Source organism: Onychostruthus taczanowskii, unplaced genomic scaffold (genome assembly GCF_017590055.1).
Source record: "Onychostruthus taczanowskii isolate IOZ18803 unplaced genomic scaffold, ASM1759005v1 scaffold9, whole genome shotgun sequence".
NCBI lineage: Eukaryota > Metazoa > Chordata > Aves > Passeriformes > Passeridae > Onychostruthus > Onychostruthus taczanowskii.
Genome location: NW_024506993.1, coordinates 57,429 through 83,886, shown reverse-complemented (window position 1 = coordinate 83,886; position 26,458 = coordinate 57,429). Strand labels below are relative to the sequence as shown.

Below are 26,458 nucleotides of genomic sequence, written 5' to 3'. Positions count from 1 at the left end.
TACTACTAGTCATAGTATCCCAGAATGGTTTCGGTTGGAAGAGACCTTAAAGATCATCTCATGCCATGGGCCTACCATGGGCAGGGACACCTTTCCCTAGACCAGGTTGCTCAGAGCTCTATTTAGCCTAGTCACTCCTTATTACTACCAAAGTTATCATCTGTCAAATTACACTTTCTAAGAAATCTAAAGATGCCTGTATCTTCCGGACAAATCATGTCCTCTGCCTAGAAAACAGTAAAAGAAGTCCTGATTTTCCTGATTTAAACATTTCTCTTGCTAATTGTTTAATGGAAACTCTCTTCACTTGAGAATTAAGATATGATTAAAAAAACTCAAAAGAAACACAAAGGAAATTGTGGCCCATATAGTGGTGGAAATTAAAGCCACTTTAGGAAAGACAGGTAAGAAGGACAACAAGCTAGCAAAAGTCTGATATCTAACTGGCCCCTTAAGCCTCTTTTCTACTCAAGTTTTCTACTCATTTACTAGGAAGTAAATGCAGGTTTTTAGTGACTAAATGTGGGAATAACACCCATAGGTTGATGAGTAAGATCAATTATGTCAATTTGCATAGGCCTGTTGTTAATTAGATATTTGACTGGTTGCATGAAGGCTCAGTGGAATTTTTGCTGTACCTCTGACACTCAGAGAAGCTCAGCCCTTGATCCATTGCCACATTTGGTCCTTGTAGGATTTTTGGGATGCATCTTCTGTGCTGAGCTATCCATGTTAGCTCATGTATTCATCATTAAGCAAATAGAAAGAGGGGGTCAAGTTGTCACCACATTTCACTAGACAGCAGGGGATATCCCCAGAACAAAGAAATTGGACCAGGATGGGATTTTGTCAGAGCGCTGCCACTATCACTCTAAATCAGCCTTTCAAGAGGTAATATTAACTGTGTTATCCTAATATTTTCTCTGGTATCTTATATAAACACCACAGAGTTACACCTGTGCCCAAGACTAATATTTTTGAAACGCAAATAAAGATATAAGAGTATATGAGCCTTCTCCAAAAAGGTGCTGTGCTCAAATCTATTAGCAGCTAAACCAATAACATGGCTCTTCAGATGAATGAGCCATTTTCAGCAGCAAACGGAAAGACTTTACAGTGCCATCTGCTCATAGAGCCATGCTGACTTCTGAGCTTTGGTCATCCTCGGTCTACTGCCTTTAGTCCCCGGCACTCATGCTGTATTTACTCAGTTCACTCACCTTGTCTCATAAAAATATAAAGGCTTTGAGGTTTTCACTTTGGTTGTTAACCGCTGGCCTTTAGTGCAGCTTGCAGCCCCTCAGTGTGAGCAGTAAAATATACAGTCTTTAGGGATACCTGAAGCCTTCTGCACTTTTCTGTCTTTGGCACTTCTTTTGGTAAGTGTAACAGGCCAAGGACATTGTGCAATGGAGTTAGGAGAGCGTGCTGGCTCACTAGTATCTCATTAGCTCTGCCAGCCAGTACAAAAAGGAGGAGGAATAACTGTTCTTGGGTGACTTACGGCAGATTGGTCACAGAATGAGCAGCACAAGAAGAGGGAAGGGGCTCTATCCCAGCCTCTGTCTGTTATCAGAAGGGTAACCTTAGTCTCAGGTCCTTGTTCTATCTACAAATAAACACAGCTCACAGTTGCCTCACATACTTTGTTTATCCTAATTAAGCATGGACTTGATATGAGTACAAAAGGCAAAGAAACATCCTAATAATGCAAGCAGTGCATCCCAAGCTGCTCACTAGGGATGACAACTTCAGTTGGTCTGGGGAAAGGGCATGCAACAGAATTTCCCCTCTACAATACAGCAGATGTACACATCTTGCTTTTATAACTGGCAGGTAATTCATAATTACTGTGAGTATATTTTGAGGATTGTGAAGAGTGTGGAGGTCTATGGAAATCTCAGATATGGTTATGGTTATAAAAGGAAATGGACCAAAAGACTTTGATTGGTGTAGCTGAGCACTCCCCACAAATGGTAAGCGCTCTGGGAAGGATGAGAGTACCAAATTCTGATTCTGAGTAAGAAAGTGCCATCCCTGTCTTTCTCTGGCACTTTGTAATTTAGGAAGTTGGCTGTTTTTCTAGGATTCTGTTGCACACTGTAGTTGCAGACTGATGGTGGGAAAGTCAGTACTTAAAAGCACTGAAGACCTTGTTATTTTGAAGAATTAATTTTAATAGCACTGTAGTGTGCTATATCTTTTGTAATAAACTACATGTGGAAAACAAACCAGTTACCTTTCTGCTATAGCTGTATGTAAACTAGCTGGATAGTTTTGGGCTAGAACCATGAAAAATACAGTACACTGCTATCTTCTGATCAGAAACTGATCTACAATCTCTTTTTGGCACTGGCTTGGGATCCTAGGATGGAGATCTTGACTCCCAGTTGACATCAATACAAGCAGTACACAAGCTCATTAATGAAATTCCTTTTATTAGAAAAACCCATGAGGTTGCCAGTAAGGTTTAATTTTGACTTTGATGCTTAATAACATCTTTGATGTTATTAAGACCCAACTTCTAGTCTTTAGGGAGCACATTAGTTGAATTAGTTACAGTTTATGAGCCTTGCATTTTTAATGAATGTTGATTGTGTAATCAAGTACTCAGCCATTGTCTGTCACCAATAGCAGAATGAAAAACACTAGTTAAAAAAGAATGAAACACCATTTCAGTCTTGGGTACTGGTTAGACTAACTTGGAGATACAGCTCTAGAATATAATACCCTCTGCCATGAACATCTGGAAACAGTACCTTGCTGACAGGGTCAGGCAATGTTCACCATATTCAATCTTCAAGATGTTTTGGGCTTTCTCTATCATTGGGCGAGTGACCTAGAAACAAATGCCATGAACATGAATGTGGACATGAGTTAAGCTGTCTATAACCAGTACACCACAGAAGTCTCAATGCATATGACCTCTTATATCCCAACCATCTGTTTCATATTTCAATGCAAAAAAGATGGGCATTAGGGTTTTCTTTATTGCTGTTATATTGAGGTATGATCTCTATTTCATTATGATGGTGTGCTGAAGGGAAAAAAATCATATAATCCAGCCTATAAGAATGAAGCATCTATGAGGGTTCAGTTTTAATATGACAAACTTAGGAGATGTTTAGTCTGCCAAGTGTCAGAGCATTTTGGTCTATGCTTGTAATGAATAGAAATCACTTTTTTCTGACATGCAGGCACTATACAGTGAAGTACTTCAGTTCAGCGAATGCCTGTCTGCAGCAGGGCTCTTAAACAGAAAAACAACAAAAAGAAACAAAAACCCCCCAAAAAACAAAACAACAACAAAAAACACACACAAAAAAAACCCCCAAAAAAACCTAAAACAAACAAAAGCAAAACAAAAACCCAAAAACCCCACAAAAACAAACAAACAAAAAAAGGCAAAAAAAAGAGCCAACTTAAAAGCTACAGCTCAGCTAAATTTTTTTCCCTACCATGGAGTATATTAGTAGCCTGCTAATAGCAACAGCCAGTGATGAGAAACATATGTTCATGGTTTCATACATTTTTATTAACGAGCATCATTATGTTAGTGACTCAGTGTTTCAAATGTACCTCAGTAAGAACTTGCTCCATAACTCCTTTTCACTAAACATTAGAATATTTTGGCAATTCTTAGGAAATTTTGGGATCCCTGAGTTAGTTTTAAACTCTCAGGTCCCTGGGGTGATCAATCCCCACACCTTTTCATAACACCTTAAACTTCCTATGTCTTTCCACTGAAATTAATGATTAGTAATTCTCATCTTGTGTGTTTTCTAGATCTTCAGACTCTTGACTTGTCACTTCAAATGCTCTTTTACATAAATACATTGGAATATTAGTTATAGAACATTTATGAAGGTCCAATAGACCTCTTTGGTCCAATATTTCCTATTGCATATATTCTGGTACCAATGAGTACTTAGGGAAAGAGTGTGAGGACAGCTTAATTGTGTTTGCAATTTATAAATTTATTGAAGAAAAAACTGGGTTTGTATCACTGCATGAAATTGTTCCCAATACACCTTTTCCCCATAAAGTTGGCTAATTGCTTTTTGAACCATTAATGTTTTTGATGAAAACAGTTAAAAGGCACATGAAAACCAGCCATGTGTAAATTTTGAGTAGCAGGAGTTTAAAACCAGGCAGACTAAGCTCTAGTGACTATATTGAAGAGAACAAGAATGCATTGGCTGGAGACAAAATGGGATAATAAATCTTTTCTGTTTCCTGTTTCACGATCAGAGGTAAATGATTTTGGCTTGTATTATTTATGCAGTCTGAATAAGGCTGTCATACTAAGTTACAGACTTAAGCTTTTTATGTTTGTTTTCTACAGTTTTTCCTTCTGTCTCCTGTAAGACACAAGGGAATGCCCTGATAACAGGTCCATCCCCTCTTTCCCCTCGCTGGATATGAGACATAAACCAGCAAAGCACCAGCAGTTCTATAAAACTTTAATTCAAGCTTTTAATACAGAAGAACCATTACCTTCATTCCTGACACAGCCCAAGTGTTTTTCAGTCGGTATTTGCCATCCTTCTGGGGATATGTGTACAGCAGAACATCATTCATCTATATGAAAAGACAGACAAAATCAATAATTTGAAATATGGCTTGCAGGCTGGCCTGCCCATTCTCCTGGGGGGTATACCTGGAACAAGCTGTAACCTGATGAACTCCTGGGACTGTTACCTAACCCTAACCCTTTCCTAATATCCAGTCTAATCCTCTCCTGACAGCTTCATGCTGTTCCCTTGTATCCTGTCACAGAGAGCAGAGACTGGTGCTGCTCCTCTACTGCCCCTCCTGAGGGAGCTGAAGACCATGATTGGGTCTGACCTCAGTCTCCCCCAGGCTGAACAATTCAAGTGGCCTCAGCCACTCCTTGAATGGCTTCTCCATCAGATTCTTACCCATCTCTGTGTTCCTCCTTTGGATGCTCTCTAACAGCTTTAGGTCCTTATACTGTGGTGCCCAAAACCACTCACAGTACTGCAGGTGAGGCTGCTCCAGTGCAGAGCACAGCAGGACAATCCCCTCCCTTGCCCAGCCGGTGATGGACCAGGACCCACAGGTCCCTTTATTTGCAGTGCTGCTCTCCAGTACCTCATTGCCTAGTCTATGCTACAGGGTTGCCCCTTCCCAACACTAGTCCTTGTTAAACTTCATATAGTTGGTGATTGCTCATCTTTCTAATTTGTCGAGGTTTCTCTCTAAGGCCTCTCCTTGCCCTCAAGGAAGTTGACAGCTCCTCCCAGTTTAGCACAGCAAACTTACTTCGTTTCCCTTTGAGTCCTTCATCCCTGTTCATGAAGATATTAAAGAGCGCTGGCTCTAAAATGGGCCCGACAGCACCTGGGCGCTAAACCTAAGAAAGTGAACTCCTGAGAGAGGTTTTCAGGATCCTGACATAATCTGCTATGGGGCTTCTTGAATAGCAAACTCATTTTTAATATGTATTTTAAAAGTCATAAATCTCTTTAAAAACCTGCTTATTTTTTATCACTGTTGATAAAGGATGACACTGTGGTGCACACCATTATCATGACAACCTTGATTAATATCTCAAGATTTTACTAAACATTACTTTGTTTTTAATTGCCCATTACTTTTTTTTTCCCTCCTTCTTTTTTTCTCCGCTATTTAGCAGTAGGCTGTGATTTGGAGGTCTCACTAGCTACAACTTGACACAGTGAACTCATGACAACCATTTCAATATCAAGCTTGTGAAGCAAGGCACACATACTCATGAAGAAAGAAAGGGTTTGCACTCACTGCTGTTTCCTTTGCAAAGACCTTAGTGATGGCCATAGGAATGGCATGGACAGAACTAGTATTAGTTAGTATTAGTATTAGAAACCAGTGGTTTCATGCATTCTCCTGCTTCAACTGTCCACTGTTCCCTCAAGCAGTGAGGATTGGCTGATGTTAGAAGCTGTTCTTGCAGCCTCTCAGAAATCTGCAGTAGAGGAGATGGACTGCTAGAACCCTATGGGAAGTTCCCACAAGTCCTTGGGTTTCAGACACACTTTTTGTTTGCCAGAATACTTTTGAATAATTGGGGTTCCCAGACTGCTCAGAATTTGATATTGGAGCACACACCCTTTTTCTGCACAGAGAAAGAAGGATATGTCTCATCTTCTATTCCCTTTTTTTCTGTTACTGATTTCCTTTACCCCCACCTTCTTTTTATAATTCTCACTGTTGTGACAGATACCCAGTAACATTAGAGTCAGTGCAAGTTTTCTAACCTACAGTGTTCAAGTTGATTGATCCAAACAAATTTAAGCCCTGCTGAACTGCTGGCATCCATATGTAATACATTCTCTGTCTAAAAGCGTCTACCACATGTTTGGTTTTTCTGAATATTTTAAAGGCTAGCTAATTATGATTCCTGCTTTCTTCTATTCAAGTCTGAGTTAAACATGCCCTGAGTGTCAGTGGAGCAGTCTGAATGTGTGCTGGAGCTGTGTTTTTCAAGCTGTGACTCCAAAAATTTCCTATACTCCAACCCTGCCAGATACAGCATTAAACAGTATCCCATTTGATAGCAGCTTCCTGTCAACCCGTTTTCAAAACAAGTGGCCTTTGTAGAGAAATTCTTAGAAGGGTGAGATAAGAGACAGGCTCTGAGTTGCAAAGTCTTGTGGCTGTGGGGCAGTTAGGGGACCTGCCAGTTTCAGCAGCCCATACTGTGCTGCACAGAGGCCACAACGTCCTTGTAAACAGAGATTGGACTCAGGAAACAGACACACAGCAAAACTCACAAAACATCCTGCCAGGAAACACCAGATTCAACAATACCATCAGCCTGCACAAAACAGCCAGCTCAAGTAACATTGTGATACACACAACACACATCTGCAGAAACATCTAAAATTTGTCTTTACACTGTCATGCATATATAGGCTGTGCACAGATATACAGTGTTCTTTATAGGCAGATATATATACAGAGCACACCACTAAAGACGCTTTGAAAGCACAGGTCAAGTAGGAGTCTGGCACACACCAAGTTTTACAGCCTATTCTAGCTACAACTTCAGTTTGATGGGCTCATCTCCTAGGATGCATAGGGATTAAATTTTCAGGGTTATCCTTCTATCTTCTGGTGATCTTTTTGAGTTACTGATGACATGCGAAGCGTTAAAAAGAAATTCTGAAAGGTTTGGGTTTTAATTGATACACAAACCTGAGTTTTGCAAGTGGCTTCAAAGGATTATAATGCGGTCCTTAAAAGATAAAGGCTTTAAATAAATGCCAGTTTTAAGAGACAGTGCTTAGGAAATTATTCTAGTCTTGGGGTTTTGTCATGGGTTTTTCTTCCATAGAAATCCCTGAAGGTAGATATTTGCCTGTAAGTTTCAAGTAGTTTCAACTATCCAGTCACACTCTCCCTGCCCCTACTGGAGATACAATACAGGAAGCCTGAAGTGGTTGCAATGTCAGTGTGTTAGACCAGGAAAGCCAGGTTTATGTGTCTCTTGGTTCTTGAAAGTGACCACTGTGACTAGCTCCACCCCATTCTTTGCATGACAGTACATTTGGTCACAATTTGCCTTGCTGACTGAAAGGAAGAAAAAACCACTTTTTCTGAATACTGAGAGTATCTATTAACAAGACATTGACTACTGTAATATCTCCAGCTGTCAAGAGACACTTCTCTCTCTGCAGTTAACATCCGACTTTGAGCATCTGAACTTTCCCCAGGAAATAGCTCCTAAACTAGAAAGTAACACAGAAAGTAATTTCTGTGCTTGCTCTGTTCCACTAACAAGGCCTCTTGCGACTTGTGACCTTCAAGCTGACACAACCATTTAGGATGACTTGAAATTTATATAAGTTTATCTCATGTTTAAATTACTTTCCTCTCAGTGTTTACTTTCAACCTGATTTCTGATCTTCCTTTAAAATTCTCTGTATCAGTTACAACAGCTAAGTTTGTAGCACTTCAGTTTTTGCTATAGTAATGGATTATGATGGGAGCAACAAACACATTAGAAGACTAAAGGGCAGCGATGTCTTGGAATTTTATCCCAGCTTTAGCCACAATTCCAAAGTAATTTTGAAGACTAACAAAGAGAAGTGTTTCAGAAGAGAGATCAGTAGGAATGTAATTATCGACTGTTATTAAGTAGAGTCATCAGTAGACTTCAGAGTTACTGCTGCTGAGAACACTGTTTCTTAAGGCCAGCTCCTGGAGTTTCTGGCATAGCCTTTTTCCTATGAACTAAAACAAAGTAATGATTTTGACATTTATTGCACTTGTTACAGTCCATTGATGCTGACTCTGTAAAACAGAACTGCAGCTATCTCATATTTGAAGATTTGTGTGAAATCCATCATTTTCAGTACATGAAAGTCTGAATTTTCACAGAAACCACTAAAACCATCAAAAAAGTGCAGTACCAGCACTTCGTCCCATCTTGTCTGATCTTTGATTATGACGGCAATATGTGGTTGAGGAGGGAAAGAAGCTTGTGCATACACTCATGCACAAACAGGAGTTATAAGTAAGAGGAAGAAATATAAAGGATTAATGCAAAATATGTGGCTTCTGTAATAACCCATCTCTCCTCCTTACAACAATCCCATCGGGAAAAGCTGTCAGCACTCAAAGGCAACAACAAATACATATTCGAGGCATACAATTTATTTATTTTAAAATCAATTCTGCAAGCAAAATTGTAATGTTAATAGCAGCAGTAATTCTCAGTTCTTTATGGCTTTTTTTCTGGGAGGGAGCTCTAAATAATTTTTCAAACAATAACAGGTAAGCAGGTAACAAAGTCCTAAGACACAGGCAAATATCATAATCCCCTTAATATTGGAAAGTGCATAAAAATACCTGTGGTTACAAAATACACTACCTGAAAAGTTGAGAATAGAGCTCAGGAGCCTGGAGTCTCAGATACTCTCTAACTGCTCAATGGAGTGTGTGATGCAAAATAGAAAGCATAGCATATCTCCAAAACTGGAGTTTTGATTTGCAAATACTTGCGGTAGGGTTGTGGACCCTTGTAAAGAGTATTCCAGCCAAGTGGTGAAAGGTGAAAGGTCCATTTTTCCTAATTATGCTAGAAGAATGTTGCAAACTGTCACTGAAAACTGTTGCTCTAATCCACACTAGGCTGGAGGTGTGTGTTTAGGGGAACTACACTGAGGCAATGCACAGAATTATCAGGTAATTTACATATATGTGGACAGCAGGAGCTAAAAGCAAGTTCTTCAGTTTCAAAGATCCCTCCCAAGTGTGACCAAAGGAAGTTTTCAGCTACTTTAGCATTAGGGTATTCTCTCTTGCTCCTGATTAAAACTTCAAAGGTCTTAGGACTTTCAAGTGTGCAGCTTAATTCCTGAAGGTTTTCAGGAGTTTTGATCTTCCTCATCCCCTTGAAAACTTGCATTTCTTTGCAGAATTATGTCCTGGTAAAGGCTATATGTAACTGTGGCACTACCGGAGGGCTGCACAGCACGTATTCCTGTATGTGGGGCCAATGGGACGTGTGGAAGGACTACAGCCCTGTTAGCAACAGGAACTAACTCACTACATCACTGTTGATGGTTAAATTAGCTTGCAGCCTAAATCTCCCAGGCTTCAGGGTTGCATAAATGCATGGAAAGATATGAGAGAGAGAGAGAGAGTAAAAATATTTAAAAATCTTACCAAGAACAAATGTCGAGGATGCCTGTTTTTGCCAGAGATTTTCATCAGCGTTCCCTCTTTAACAAAGATCTGAAGGAGAAAACAGCAGATTGTAATCCCGAGATTTCATTCTGAATCTTTCTGAGAAAAGAGAGTATTTCTCCTGGGGAAGGAGCTACTCCAATGCCATTCATCAGCACAAGAAGAGATAGGGAACCTCAACACCTGTTTCTAGACTGATTTGTTATGATCTGATTTATGGCTTGCGTTTGTGTCAGTACCAAATGGGTTGGAAACCCACTTGTCCTCAGCCCACTCTTTCTGCACTGTGGACTATGCTCAGAGGTGACTGTCACAGATTGAAAGCTAACAGGATGTAATGAGCTTTAGAAAAGAATTCTTGTCTTTAAAAGTCCTCTAAAATAGGTAGACCAATGAGAAAAGCTGAAACCTTGGGTTTTAGTATGTTACACCATCTTAACTATACCTCCATATATAATTTGTATAATTTTGCAAGCACAACTCTTTTTCAGTCCATCTTGTTACTATGTACGTAGGCAGGACTGTGTATGCAAAAGCAGCTAAACCAGCACACTAGAACTTCATTGCAGAAATGTTTGAAAAAGTCTGCCATAACTAACTGAACTACATCAGTGGATTAACAGTCATCTGCTCTTTTCAGATGGAGAATGGAGTCTAGTGTACTTTTCCACTCTAGAATAGTTTATAATCAAAGAGACAAATCCTGTAAAATCTGTATGCTAGGCTTTGCAGAATTTGTTAAAGCATTACCTGGTAAGGGCAAGTGAGAATACTGATGTTAGAGAGAAAAACAAATATTTGCAATATTTGGCTGATGAGTATTCTTATGCTATTAGTATGCATGCTTTGAAAATTGCTTCATGAATTTTGTTAAAGATATTGGTGGACTGAAGGGATATTCAGAGTTGCAGAACCCAAGAAAGAAATCTTTTGAAGCATAGAAGCAGGTTGGAGCTGAGGAAACTGGACAGGTTTGAAAGTCAGAAGAAGAAATTTGCATTTGATGTGGATAGCAAGACAGCTGTATGCTCTCTCATGTTTCTGTTGATGTGTTGCTTAAAAACAGCATCTTATATTAAAAGCACCATGGGGGAATGGTGAAAATATGTATTTGAAAAAAATATTAATTGCCCTAATGTAAGGTTCTTAGCCAGCTATATAAAGCACAGAGCCTTTTTAGGCTGAAAGCAATTCCTGCTAGAGTTGCAGCCTTTTGACAGGAGTATATAAGGAGGAAAGCAGTAACTCCATCAAAATACACTACACTTGGGGACGACTGCTGAAGTGAAAAGCCAAGTGGCTGCTCTGTGTAAAAGCAGAGACAATGCATGTCTTTCTCAGCATGACGTGCTTTTTGTGCACTGCCAGAGTGATGTTTTTTACACAAACCAGTGCTCCAACTTGTATCACAATAGCTCAGTAAACAACATCTGTAGGCATCTGAAACATGGCCATCCACACAGAGATATTGCTGGCCAGAATGAATGCCCTTACCAGCATAAGTCTGCCTGCAGCACTCACCCTTCCTGGCTGGAGGAGGCCGCTCTGCCCTCTGACACTGTGCTCAATGTGTACTAGCTTCTGCAAGTTTTCCTGGGAGAGAAAAACAGCATTTAGAAGGCTGCATAGTGACTGTTTTTATACAAGCAGGCAAATTTTCCCTCACCCCTCCCCACCATTTTATTTCTTTAGAACTGATATTACTAGATTTCAGAGAGAACTGAGACCAAGGATTTATACCCAGAAAGTCTTCTTCCTGCCTTATAATCTTTACAAAACCTCATCACCTGCATTCACATCTGCTGTGACCTTCTACAGTTCTTTTACCTGTGATTCCTCAGTGCACCTTCCAAAGGAACTGCTAACTTCCTATGGTATTTAGACATTGGCTTCTTTGCCGACTTTCGGCTCTGTGAACTAATAAAATAGGGACAAAGTACAGTATATGCTCCAAAGACCTGTGCATAAGAGCCATGACACAGATAATCCAAAGCAAGCTTTGATACTTTCAGACTGTTGCTAGGATTATCTGAAGATTTACATTCTGTGATAATGTATTAATGCCTTTACAATAGGGGATTTAGAGGGTACACTAGTAAGCAGGCAATGAAGCTGCATTTCTGTTTGGATGTTTTGCAAAAACCAGGAAGTTTATGATTCAACTCTGATACTATTAACTATTTGCCTGCCCTTAAAGCACAGTCAGTGGGCACTGGCACCAGTGTCCACTGGGCACTAACTGGGTTAATAGTCCCGAGGAAAAACTGCTAGAATCTTATTATTATAAAATAATGAGCTTATCCATGAAGATGGTAGGTAAGATTAACCTAGATAAGTCTGTGCTCCCATAAAGAAAATCAGATGAATGGTAGAAAGAAGCAGGGATGTCTATACCTTTGCAATATTGCTAGTATTTTCAAATCTCCTTCCATTTAGCAGATGAGGCTGTTAAAACAGAGGCTTGGGCATAGGATTCAGCTGTGGTTTTTATCTGATCAAAACAGTAGAATGGGCTTCCCAGCAGCAGTGAGTCCTCACTGGAAAATGCCTAAAAATTAGGAGTCTCCTATCTAAGTCAGCCACTGTATCCTGTATCTTCAGTTATACACCCAGATAAACTAGAGACTAAGGACCATATTTGATACAGCTTTGTGACCTGACAGCCTTTTAGAACAGTTTTCTGCTTCAATAGGCAATGGTCTGTTTTCCTTTGCTCCACTGACTGGAATTAATATACCCCTGGGATTAGTGAGACTTGATTAGATCATACACTGTATCTGCCTGATATAAATCAGTTGTGTCTACAGGATCAGCTAATTAAGAAAGTTATCACAGATACCAGAAAGAGCATATCCAAGTTAACATGATGATATGTCAAGGCTAATTTACCCTGGATTTCAGCTAACACAATTCATGTATCTATCTAAGCTTGCTTTTTGAATAAGCCTGAAATCTCCCTATCTTACTGCCCCAGTGAAATATTGCACTTGTTTAGCATGATACTTAGTTCTTCATCAGTAACTGGATGTCAGATACATGGAAATACCCTACAAGGCTTGACCAGCACAGGGCTTCACTGTGCCCATGCAATGTAATTGACAGTTGACACATTTTCAAGAATTTGAGATGTCAGGTATCTCTTTTGGAATGCTGGAAGTAACAAATGGATTTTTTCATTCTAAAATACTGTAGGCAAATAAAATAGAAGAAACATATAAAGCAATAGCACAAGAAATATCAGGGATCATGGGATAGCTGACTTTTGCAAAAGGTATTTGCAAAGGATTTTCCTGTCACTTAAGGGTATTTTAGCCTGGCAAAACCTGTCCAATTGACAGCTTCCACAATGAAAACCTGTTTTCCATCTGCAGAGAAAGCAGTGTTCTCCTGTGAGCACACTCATGCCACTGCTAGTACTACTCATCTGGGTTTGTACCAGAGTGAGAGAAGTCGCAGCAGCCCAGCTTTTCTCAGGACTGCTGGCAGAGGAGCCTGTTGAAATGCTGATGTTTGCAATATGGACACATGTTCACCAGGAAACGGACAGAGAAGTATTGAACTCATTTCCTGAAGGAAGTCAAACACCCATCACATGTGAAGGATAGTGGTTTATCTGGGAATGTGGACAGCTGAGGGGGGGAATAGTTTCCTGTCAGTTCCCCAAAATTCTGAGTTTATATAGCTTTCTTCATTGGTCTTAAAACTATCATCATTCTTCTTTCTAAGATCCTCCACAATACTACAATTAAGGAATAAAAGCAAAGCTCCACCCTGACAGTACTGCAGAAGAGGGTGTCAGAAATACTGCTGTGGCCATTTTAGCAGTGAACTGCAGCTTCCATAATTTTATCGTGATGTCTATGCAGCAGGAACACCTCCCCATGGAATTCACCAGCTGTTAATAGCAACAGTGATTTATAGCTCTTAGCATCTCAGGGCCTCTAACAGATTGTAGACTTTCAGAGAGCAGTACAAGCCCTGCTTAGTTCATCTCCTGGAATTACAGATAGACATAATACAGTAATACAAGGTGTGCCTTGTACTTCTGTTTGTACATCTGTAAATTGAAAGCAATATTTTCCTGCATGTTGAAAATGCTTGAAAATCCTGGGTTAATAGTCCCCAGGAAAAACTGCTAGAGTCTTATTATCATTAAAAAAAAAAAAAAAAAAAAAAAGCTAATAATGGGTCATTGATATTCTGTAGAAAATGTAGATCCAAATTCAGTGCTCCTATGAAATTTTTGGAGTGTTGTTTGATGAGCTGGTACGTGGGAACAGAAATCATCCTCCCTCCTGGTATATGCCAAGTCTAAATGATTTCTTAGACATTCAGCCAGGTACATGACAATTTACTAAAGCTCTAATATAAGTGGCATTGTTCAGTTTCTTCTGTAAGTAGAGTAATTATTTGTTTTTAGGTTTTCTTTTTTTTTTTTAACTGAGAGAAAGAAAACAAGTGCTGGTTGTAGCTTTTCTGTCTGGGATGTTAATTCAAGAGGACAACCTCTGATTTAGCATAAGATTGAACTTTGTTTCTCATGAACTGTGCTTTCACAAACCCCCCCACATTCACACAAAAGGGAAAGAAGAAAATTTTTTTTCATCTCTTCCATACCAAAGTTTTGAAAAAAAGCAGATCAGATGCTCTGATGATATGATAAGAAATAAGTGTAAAAATCTATTTGTGATGAAATTATTCCACAACAGACATTATTAATAGCAATTATGATACAGCCTGTGACGTGTAAGACTCAGATGATACAAGGATGTTCTTCAAATTGGCTTAGGAGAGACAAAATGATTTCATGGCAATGCAACACAAATTTGATTTTGGCCACTTACATATACTTCTGACTTCAGAAAATTATTTATATAAATATCCCATATATCTGAGTGAAATCTAAGGAAACAGAGGTGCCAGGAATGTGTGACCTTGATCTGTTAGGAACTGAGCTCTTAGAGTTCTGAACCTGTAACACAGATATCCCTAAAGCTCTGAGATTTTTCTGGAAGGTTTGCATGAGATCTCAGGTATTTGATGAAATATTTATTTTGGTACAAAGACTGCTTTAATATGGAAATATGATTATCAATTCTTTGCCTGAGGAGAAGGAAAATCAGAATCAAACCAGTTGAAAACTTTGCTTAGTAAGTCTGTAGTTTAGAGAGAGGTCAGATTACATTCCTTTTTATGCTAAAACTCTAGGCTTGTTAGACATCCTCCCTGCAATCTACATCTGTTCTTTCATCTTCATAACCGATTAGTGTGTTCTTCCCTAACAATTCAGCTGCATTCATTTTTTCAGCCTTAAAAGCCTACCTGAAAACAAGCTCTTACTAAGAGGATTGATATTTCATTCCTTTCCTTCATCTGCATTATCTTAATGTGATGACGTTACATGTGATGCTTTTTCTCTTTGTCTCTTGAATTTCATATTCTGATGCCTGAATGATTATTAACAACCCTCTCACTGCTCAGAAAATGAAATAATAAAGAAGTGAGTCGAAACTCAAGAGGGAAAAAAACCCCTCTGTGCTATTGGCTATAGTGTCTTACATCTTGCACAGCTGCACTATAGGGCACAGACCAGCTCCACATCTGCAGTACTGTAAACCAGATCTGTACAAGCCCTTAAGTCTCACCTTGGAGGAGGCTTCAGAATCTAGCAGACACATGTATTCACTTGAACAGATATGCAAAAAACACACTACAGGTCAGGGGAGCATGTGTCGTGGTAGGACTCACCGCTTGGAGCATGCTGTCATTGGCTTGGTCCGTGATTTCAGAAACAATGAATAAGGCAGCTGAGGGATGAAGGAAAACAAACACCATACATCACACAAAAGAGTAGAAACATAACTCAAATCCCTCCTGTTTGCAAGGGCATCCTTTAGCTTCTTTGTCACTTTCATAATGCAACACCACAGCAACTCTGACATGGTACATGGTGCTGTCTCCCCTTCCTCCCTTCATCATTCTCTTGTGTGAAACTGCATCATGCTTGTGCTGACCAAGAGAGCTTATGAGGTCCCTTTTAAGCATCAAGGATGGCACTAAATCTTTTTTGTAATGTTTTCTAGTTGCAGATTTTTGTCAATGTCAGATGTCAATGACAGATGAATGTAACTCAACTTTAGCCACCAAAGAGCATGGCAGTCTAAATTGTACCTCTTACTGCTGAGAGAGAGGACATGTCATCCCCTTCTGATAAAAATGTGTATGAGGTGGTGACATGAATTAATTCCTGGATTCTCCACTGGCAAATAACCTGGGCTAGGACATGTTTGCTGGCACTGAGAGCAGTGGCATAACATAGCTCAGGTCCCTCTTTCACATCCCTTTCCCTGTGGCACAGGGATTTCTATCAATTTCTGGCCATTTCTGGGAGCATGCTGGCTAGGAATGGCAGAAGCATCTCCTAACCAAAATGAGATAGGCAGTTGTGGTCAGAGGGCTTGAGTGTCTGCCCTGTTTAAATTACTGGTATAGCTGTAGTTCTATCATCAGTGACTAGGGTACTACATTTTGCATGAGTCTCTGCTCTTGGGCAGAATAAACTGACTTTCAATCAACCACTGACTTTATTGCTATGAGTTGGTTTGAATTTATAAGTAGTGTAAGAGAGGTGAATTGATTTCATTAATACAATGTTACTGCTGGTTACTCCAGCCTGGAAAATACTCCCACAGACATCACCACTAAACCTTGCTATGATTTCAGTGGGCGTAAGAGACTTCTGCTTTATATATCTCGTGTTCTAAAAGATGGTGTTAGCAGTGGATTTGTTCCTGATTTTGCAGAACTGCTTTTTATGCAATGTCTTTCAACTTTACGTAGCGTTAAGGAAAACAGAATACAGATATGCAATTAAAATCTCCTTGGTTTCTCCCAAGTTCACAGAGCACAGCAGGCATACCATAGCTAATGGACCACAATCGGGCAGGGGGAGACATCTGACTTGATTTTACAATGACCAGGCCAAATATTTACAAAGCCAAAGAGGACTAGGATTTCCTCAATGACTGGGGCAAAACTACAGTGTCTGCGCTATGCCTGTATAGATGTTTTCTTCTTCCCTAAGTTCCATCATGCCAAAACTATAGGAAGCCCATATGTTTCAATTAAAAATAAAAATATATGATTCTTGTCCTAAATAATTTGTCTAAATTAGTAATCAGTTCTTATAGATTTTACATCTAACCTATTAATGCAAAATCTTTAAAGGAATCATCTTATATATACTACCAGTATAGAAATCTTGCACCTCTTTAGAAGCAATGTTAGCAAAATGGAAGTTTTCTTCTACCAATTTCATTTTACCTTGTGTGGCTTCATACTCTGTAGAATCAGGACAAAGATTATTCAAGTAATCTGTAGTAAACAATCAAACACAGACATCCAATAATTAGAATTCAGATCAACATAATTTGTAGCGTTGTTAGCTAAAATATTAAATCCTAATCACAAAATCAGACACCGGTTGGGGTTGGAAGGGACATTAAGTATCATCTTGTTCTAATCTCTCTGCTATGGGCTGGAACACTTTCCAACAGACCAGGCTGCCCCAAGCCCCATCCAGCCTGGGCTTTGAATGCTTCCATGAATGGGGCATCCACAGTAATGTCCCACAGCACTTTATTCCCAAATTATTAAGTGTATATATAGCCTATTTCCAAAGCAAAATTCATATTTGATCGCATTTTACTTAGAGAACCAATGCAAGAGCATTCATACAGATTTGGGCTTACATAACTTAGCAGGTATAAATAAACTGTGTCAAAAATGTTTCTCAGTCAAGAGAGTTGTTGAGTAGCACCACTTTACAAATAACTCTTTTTCTAGTTAATTCTGATTTCCCATCTGAATGAATGCTGTTGGCTATATTTGCAGTTAGACAAAATGAATCACATGCTTTTTATGGGCACAGGAAGGAGACACTAGTCCTGTACAAGCAGGGTTCAAATAATTACTACCAAACTCAATCACTTGAAAATAGGTTCTTAGTGTGACAGCAATTATATTTGCATTATATACAAACCTTTAACCAGTGGTTTTTAGGACTATTTTTCTTGGACCACCTGCTTATTCTGTGTCTGGGTCTTTGTGCTGTTAAAGACTGTAGTATGTAAGTGCTACAGTTTAAAGACCCTAGCCTGGAAATACTTCATTCTTATTTTGCTGATTAGTCCAGATTCCTAAATCCTGCATCGAAGAACTAGACCTCTTTGCTGAGCATGGTGCTGGGCAAACGGATGTTTGTTCCCTGAATGTCTTATACATACACATTTCTTTTTCTAGTTCTGCGTTTTCCCTGGCATCCTGAACTTCACCTGGCTTTTACCTGCATTCTGGAAAGCATCTGCCTGTACTCAGGCAGGCAGGAAGGGGTTGTGTGATGTTGTCAGGCAATATTTAGTGTTCCTTTTCACCACTGCAAGCTCTGTCCTCAGCTATGGACTGAGTGGACAAATCCTTTTGGTTGTGGTGCCATAAATGGTAACCAATATCCTCATAAATTACTCCATCCTTATCTGGTAGAATCAGCCAGTTATCACACAAGTACACATGAGAATCTAAAGGACCGCACTGTTCCAGACTCATTCTGTCCTAGCAGTCAAAAAGGGTCTTGGTTTCTTCAGGTGAAGAACTAAACTAGTAAACCTATTTTCTGTAGTATCTTAATCCAGTAGACCTCATCTCAGTATACACAAAAGCTTTCATTTTCCCAGTTAGTGTTAGTACATGGGACAAGAAGGAGCTCAAGTTGTTTCAAGCATAGATGGAATCCAATCAGTGGAACTTCACTGAAGCCCTTCCAGCTTTCTCACAAAATACCATGCTGCATGTTTGCAATTTATCTTGCGGACCACATAAATGGGAAAACAGGATAGAAGGGCTATTTCTGAGTGGGATATGCCAATTCCTTTCACATAAATGCAGTATGTGCGTGCATGCACCATAAACACTGTGGATCATGAGAAGACTGCTACGTACTGCAAGCCACAAGTCTGGGAAGTTGCCCTTAATGTAGACACACCAAGAGAGGGAAGAAAGTCCGACAGAAGGTAGGTCCTAATATTGGAATCCAGTGTTCATTTGTATTGCTTGTACTGAAAACAAACCCAGCTGTGAACAATGAGTTGCATCCTTGATCAAAGTGTCTGGAGCAAGATGAAACTGCTGGTAATCTGTGCTGTTAATGAAGTTTTCATATAGTCACTTTGTTCTGCTTCTTTTTTAGAAGCCCCTTCTAGTACGCTGTGCCCTTCATTGGCTGTGTGGGCAGGGTTTATGACTTCCTTATTACTGTCCCATGCATGACTAATCTTGCATCCTTGTCCACCACATATGCATACTTCCAAAATATTTCTCCATCTTTATGTCTGTGGATCGTTGCTCTTTTTTGTTCTGACTAAATTACGTGACAACACTGAATTTTATTGCTACATTTCACCATTTCCTTCCCTAGCCAATTCTAAACTTCACAATTCTTTCTAGGGGCCACATTCTGCTTCAGAAAGCCTACTCTCCTCACAGGCTCAGACTTGCTAGATTTGGGGTGGCTTGCAGAGAGGGAACATAACTCCCCTTGGAGAGACTCAGATAGTAGTTATAGATATGGTCCTGAATGTAAAGGGAAGGTATAACTGTAAATGTAAAATCTGTAAATGTACTGTTAATGTAAATTTATATCTCTGCCTCCTACAATGCAGCAAAATTGGACTGTTTTTTTGACTAATCACTAGCTTTCGGTGTACTGTGCATAGGACTTATGGTGCAGTACTGGGTTACAACTGCGTTGTTGAAAAGAAGATGGTGCTTGCCACTGTCATAGAGGATGAAGTGCAGAGTCTCCTTACCAAGGTCACCTGCCTTCTACTGTCTCTGATAACTACCCTCGACATAACTAGAAATCAAACCTGTTTGTTGGTAGTGAGGTTGAACTCTGCCTCTCCTGACTCACAGAAGGAAAAAACCAAGAAGGAATGGCTAAAAACATTTGACTATGCTTTTTTGTGACCTTTCAACATCGCTGTCCTGTAGAAGTGCCTGCCGCTTCCCAGGCTGCCTGACACTTACTGAATCCTGAACTAAGCATATTGAAGTTCCCAAGAAATCCCATACTGCTTTAGCCCTATTTTAAGCTTTTAGGGCATCAATATGTAGCACAGTGGAGGGACAGAACATCAGGGCAGTGTTTCGGTTGGGTTCTTTTGAGAGTGATACTACTGACCTGTGAGCATCACACGATACTGGAAGACACGGTGTACCACTTTCAGAAGCTGGTGTTTCACACTGTAAGGGCTGTCACTGGAGCTTCGCTGTCCTCAGTGGAAGGGAAGAAACACAGACATCAGGGGGAATGCAAGCTCAGCAGCAAATTGTCATCTTAGTTTTAATCCTAGTTATTAACTCTAACACGTCCTCAAAGAACTTCATAAGTTAATAAGTGATTGAGAAACCACTCCAATATGTTTCAGCAAAATATACTCCTGGATCTGTAGATTCACCAACACAAATTCTCTATGCACACACAGGAGTGTGTGGGCAACACAGACAGAAACAAACACATCATGCACAAGTGAACTTCTCAATTCAGTTTTAGCACCAGGGCTGTGAAAAAAGACTATTCTTCCATTCTACCCTATCTGTGAACACTGGTGGAGTTCCAGAAAAAAAAAATAATTCTTGAGTAATCTCCACGGCAAAGCCATGCATTAGTGCACATAAAAACCCATGTGAACCTTACCTCAAGCTCCTGAATCATGGTAGCCAGTTGGGAATATTTAAGGCACATTTCATCTAGCAAAGCCAAATTCCTGTCAAACTGCATAATGTATGTCGTGTGGTGATTCAGCCTTGCTTTTCTGGAGAGAAAAACATCAGCAACTTTCTGGTGTTCGTCCCTAAGTCCACAGAAAGAAAAGAAGCAGCAAATAAACAAATAAATAAATAAAAGTAAAGAAGTAGAGCCATACGTCTTGCTTACTGTATTAGACCCACAGTGGCTCTATACACTGTGCACATAAATCCTAGGCTGAACAGCAGGAAAGAAGGAGTGCTTCAGGACAGACTGACAGCACCACAGGCTGCTGTAGCATGGGCACCATGGGGGCTGTTCCTTTGGCTGTGCCTCTGCCATAGCAACACTGTGAGGCTTCTTTCAGAACATGGCTCCTGCTCCTGTAAATAGACCTTCCATTTGCTGCAGTGCTTTGAGCACTGTTTGTGGGGGAGAATATAACGTTTGTTGTAATATCAGATCTTCAGCTCTCCTTCACTGCCTGTTTCTCAGCACTGCCTCACTGTCATCTGTCTAAGTATTCAGATGCACAGTGTTGAAATATTTGCAAAGCATGTACAAGGAGAGAGCAGAACAAAATCTGAGTTCACAAAAGAGTAATCATACTTAAAAGAGGAACATGAGTTCCTGGGGATGTCCAGAGCGACAGAGTGTCTGGGGGAGTGCAGGCACAGGGAAGGGCTTACTGGAAGCTTCAGGTGTGGTAATGACCTGGAAACCTATTTGAGTGCAGGCGTATAACACACGCTGTTGTGCTGGCAGCATTTACAATGCAGTCCTCTTTTATCCCCAGTGTCACAGAGTAGTTCTGCACAGAACTCTTAGTGTATTTATGGTTGTGTTCCTTTTGTCTTAGCTGGCAGCATGCTGTTAGAGTAGGGTTGTGGCTTCTTTAGTACCCAAGACATTTTAGATCCCAGAAACACTATGTCTGTTTTTGTTCTAAGGGTATAAATCACAGATCATTGGTGACACTTTTTAAGTCTTTCTCTCAACAGTCCCTTGGTGGGCACAAACCAAAACACAGTTCCCTCTAGCCTCTCTTTACCTTGTTGTATGCTTTGATTGGGAAGAGCAGGGCTACAAGGAGACCTGTGCCCTACATTTAGGATTGCTACTGAAAAATTCTACTCATTTAACCAACTTCCTTAATTGCTCAGTGGCTGTGCAGAGATAGAATCACCCATTCTCAGTGACCAATGCCTCCTGGAGTTTGGCAAGTTGGAGGTGTGGGGCTTCATGGTCCATCATTCAATAGAACCTGGCAGTTTGGCTTAAGTCAGAGGTCTCCTCAGCTGAATGAATTTTGGAGCATTGTCTGTCCTTGGTGTTATTCTCTCATGGAAAAACTTTTCCTTGTAAGGATGTTTGATGGAGTCCCATTAACAGGCTGCCAGAGTCTGTTTGGCTTGGAAGCCTAGGGTAGCAGATCCCTGCCTCGGTGCTGGGAGCAAGGGGCTGTCCCTTAACTGAGACCTACACAGCTGCTATGTAGATTTCTGTAAGAAGATGATCTTTAGGATCAGTTCTGATGTAAGTTGTTCCTGCTTTCCACAACATGAGTTTGTGACCTTCAGGCCATGGGTGTGAAGCCACTTGGTGATGACTGAGACGTGGCCAGGGATAATGCATACGAAGCTGGCTGTTCTCACACTGACTGATGGGGCCATTTCAAAGTCATGGGCTGTTCACTGCACACATATTTCAGTATTTGATTTCTCAGCCTGACAGCCTCTACATTTACCTCCTTCCTGTCTGTATGCAAAATCTGCCAAAGTAGTTCAGATTCTATTCTTTTCATTTCTGCTGGGATCACCAATGAATTCACCCACCTTCTGTGGAGGATATGTTAAGGCCATGAAACTATGCGATTGTGTACTTGCCATTTGAGGACTCTCTCTTCCAGTTCTTCCAGGATGTCTTGGTGTAATTCATAAATTTCAGGGAGTTCACTTAAACCTTGCTTGAGCTTAACTTCCTCTTGTTCATTTTCATCATCATCTCCAAGCACTTTCAAGACACCTTCATAGAAATCCTGTGAACAACAGCATTGAAATGAGGCAAACTGACTTTTCTTTTCTGAAATTATAAATTTCTTTTCTGAAATTATAAATCTGGTATTATAAAAAATAGATAATATCTTTTCTGAAATTATTATTACAATTTCTTGACTCCTAAACTATTCTTTCTAAGATTTAAAATATGTACTATCAACAGCAATAGTGTTCAGTACAGCAAGGAGATCATAGAATATGTTTTCTTTTGTCCATTAGTTCATACAGTGTTTCAGCTGAATTCCACAATGCTATCAACCTAAAATGGAATATTTTCCAGATCAAGCTCTAAGACCCTTATGTATAGAATGATTTAGTATCTTTTTATTTACTTTGCCTTTTCCCCCTGCTTTCATGGGTGTGGTTTGTCTCATTTTTACAGTGTTTCTTAACCCAAAACGTAATTTTTTAAACTGAAGGGTGAGATTCTCACCTCATTGGATCCAACATCTTGACATGAATAACATTAACAACTACATGCCTTGTGCTAGAATTTGCACTAGATACACTTCTGAACTTAAAATTTAAAGTATGGATCAAACAATTTTCCTTGATATGAAACCTAACTCCTTTCTTCCTCATATTAGAAATGGTTTTCATCATGAAGTGGTTTATAAATTATGTAGGCATAGGGGCAATTTCCTCTATATTAAAATATAGCCCACTCTAGTACATAACAGGGCACCTATTTCAGAGCACATAGCAAAATGCTTTCCCAGGTTTGAGTTGCCAAGAAATGAAATTCTGTTCCCTGAACTTTTAGAGACAATCTTATGAACTTCCCTGGACCATACTGGGATTTATCATGGTATTTCTCATGACTCCGGCTTCTGTCCAGTTAATTATTTTAAAAGTAGATAGAGTTATTAAGGAGGAGACTAAAAAGAACGGACTTCCATAAAGCGTGTGAATGTCCAGGTACGAGCAACTCATCAGAGTATGCATCACTGTGAATCTATACGTTGGATTGCCATTTTGGACTGATTAAATCAAGGTTGCTGTATTGATTTCAGCATGGTGAGGTCTGGTTGGTATGACTGTAATCCTGCTGAAAGGTTCTGCTCTTATAGAATAGGAGAGAGTCTAGTCAAAGAACTTCAAAATTCCTCTCCCGTGGATGGGGACTGACTCCAGGCAAAATCAGGTTTTAGTTTTCTCAGATTAATTCCTGGCTTTTGTGTTGTTACTGTCAACTTTAATGTCCACACTGGCTCTCTATGAACTGGGATGACTGGATTATTTAATGGATAATAGCCAAGAGTCACACATAAGACAATGTTGGGGTTTTTTAGTAACTATAACAGCTGAAACATTTGTTTTCTGAAAAGTCACTAGAACCATGTAAAAAAAAAAGATCATCATGACAGTTTTCTTTTTGATTAAAGATATCCTGGATAAAAGAATATCATAAAGATTTCTGAAAAAGTATTACTATGTTTCCGAATTACCTGGGTCTAATTTCTGCAACATGTCCTGCCCCAGTACCATAAATAATCCCAATGTTTTGCTATTAAATTTCCATTTTTTTCTGATGTGAGTTAGCCTATCTAAGTTCATGTTTCAGCCAGTGTATAATCCAGAACTTTTTCAAGCAACTAAACCGATCAATCTCTCTTCTGGATGCTTTTACTAACTCAAAGGAATCTGCAACCGTTAGAAGTCCTCAGTCATCATAATTAATCCAGACCAGGGAAAGAATCTAAAAGGTTCTCTCAGCTTATTGTGCCAAGTGAATAGCTTGTAGTTCACTAGTGATGTGCTTAAGCAATCTATTACATTACAAAGATGTCATCTTTTCCAAATTAACATCAAACAGCTCTGTATCTGTCCACTTTCCACCACAACAAGCAATGGGATTAACACTCCTTTCCCACAGCATCTCCGTAGATTTAATTAGTTATTAATTGTCTGTCCCCTTGATTATAATGAATTCTCAGACAAATAATTAAATTCTAGTTGCCTGGATAGCCAGCTTTCTAATGATTAACAAAAACCCCGCAGCATAACGGTAATCACTATAAACATCCATTAAAAAATAATTATGTAATTGTTGAAAATGCCGAGTGTCTCTGAGGCCATTAATCAAATGCAAAGTGCTTTTCCAATCTCACTAACTGTAATCAGTCATGGCACCTGAAGGTCTCCAAGTCTCTCACAAAAGCCCAATGTCTAAGTACAGGAGGTACTAAACATTGAGTCCATACAATTCCCTGACTGATCAAAGCTTTCTTAAAACAGCTTCATGAAATGAAGTTGCTCAGTTCAGGGCTCTGGTGTGATAGCTACAAAGCTCAGTCTCATCCAGGGTTGGATGAGCCTACAGATCTCATACCAGTCTTATGCCTGTACCTGCATGTGCATGAGAAAGCATAACCCAAGCAGCCTAGTTACACAGAAGATTAGCAACTCAGCTATAAAAATACATTTCTGAAACATAAAGTTCTTTTCATTACATTTTGGGCATCCAAAAATAAGCCCTTTATAACCATCAAATGGCCATATCCTTAACATCCCTGATATAAACTCTACAAATAACGAAGTGAAACAAAGGGGATCAAACTCCACAGCCACAAAGGTTGTTGGTTTGGGGTTTTTTTCTTCTTTTGTTTGTGAATGTCACTAATATAACACACAAGTTACATCTTTTCCCTCCAGAGATGCCTCTGAAGAATTCTGTTCTCTGCTGTAAATGGGGACTGTAACCTGGAGTTCATTATAAAAGTATGAGGCCAGAGGAATGCAGGGTTTCAACAAGATCTTATGGTTTATGTGATCTCAGCCTAACTGGCTCTTGGAAGAGAATCTGACGCCCTCTTTGCAGTGATGAGCCTCCCCGCAGGATGCTGGGATATGAGCTGGCTTTACTGATGCTGGGAGTGCTGATACTAACAGGAAACAGCTAGGGTGTGAGGTTTTGGGTGAAAAAAATTAGGTACGTGGCTCCAGGCTACAGAAAGGTCAATTAACCTAGGATCAGCAACCTTGACACTTTTGTAGCATGTAGTTATTTCTAGGTACTCTTTCAAAGAAGTCAGAAATGCCAGCAACCAGAGGTTTTTGGTTGAGCACTTATCGAGAAAGTTCTGTACAGGATTCAACATCTATATGAAATGTGATATTCTAATAAAAGGGCAAGAGGTGTAGTTAATTGGACAAGAGTTAATTCTGGATTTAGTGTCCATGATTTTGTGAACAGATGCAGAAACAGTGAGTTTGTGTATCATTTCTCTCCAACAATGGGAGTGAATGTGCTTTGGAGTCCATCTGCAAATTTCAACTGTAGCAATCCTGTATACGTGTCAACAGACATTTTGCAAGATGGATACCTCCCATACACACTGTTATAATTTCTGTGGTTCCACCCTGCTGCTAGTTAGCCTTTATTAGCTAAATGAGTAAAATGAGAACATTTAACCTTTAACATTTAACCTAGTGAAAGGAAGGAAAACCAATCTCTTGTCAGTAAACAACTTATCAGGCAGGTAGTTTACCCTGGAGAAAAAAACTGCCTCTCTGTACATATATAAGTATATGCTATGTTGGGTGACTCCTTCAACTTCTACTTGAAAATAATTTGGAGTGCAGTAATTAATTCTGGATTCAGAATTCTGGTTTGTTTTTTTGTTTTTTTTGTTTTTTTTTTTCTGTATATAACAGAACAGGCCAAATTAGATCAGTTCATCCAATGGGGATGAATGAATCCCTGGGAACTGGTACTGCTACAACCAGTCTAGTAGAGGTAGTCAGAAAATGATAGGACTGAAGTTAATTTCTACCTTTACTGTAAAAAGCTAATGGTTCTGCCATCTGCAATGGGTTGAAAGCAACTATGAATATTAGAAACCTGAGTACACTAAAGAAGAGAAAGTTGGAATTTTTACTTACAGGTGTAGATAAAGAG

At 39.6% G+C, this 26,458-nt stretch overlaps 1 protein-coding gene across 1 annotated transcript in view; it reads right to left on the bottom strand.

The window, feature by feature from the left end:
- The window catches only part of FGD5 (FYVE, RhoGEF and PH domain containing 5), a 74,984-nt gene that overhangs the window by 12,721 nt on the left and 35,805 nt on the right, over positions 1-26,458 (bottom strand). The window contains exons 6-14 of the mRNA XM_041425488.1: positions 22,387-22,538; positions 20,450-20,606; positions 19,934-20,021; positions 17,020-17,070; positions 15,445-15,503; positions 11,218-11,289; positions 9,676-9,744; positions 4,498-4,581; positions 2,760-2,839 (exon numbers count right to left, since the gene is read on the bottom strand). Coding sequence (XP_041281422.1) covers positions 2,760-2,839; positions 4,498-4,581; positions 9,676-9,744; positions 11,218-11,289; positions 15,445-15,503; positions 17,020-17,070; positions 19,934-20,021; positions 20,450-20,606; positions 22,387-22,538 — 812 coding nt within the window. The remainder of the gene's footprint in view (positions 1-2,759; positions 2,840-4,497; positions 4,582-9,675; positions 9,745-11,217; positions 11,290-15,444; positions 15,504-17,019; positions 17,071-19,933; positions 20,022-20,449; positions 20,607-22,386; positions 22,539-26,458) is intronic.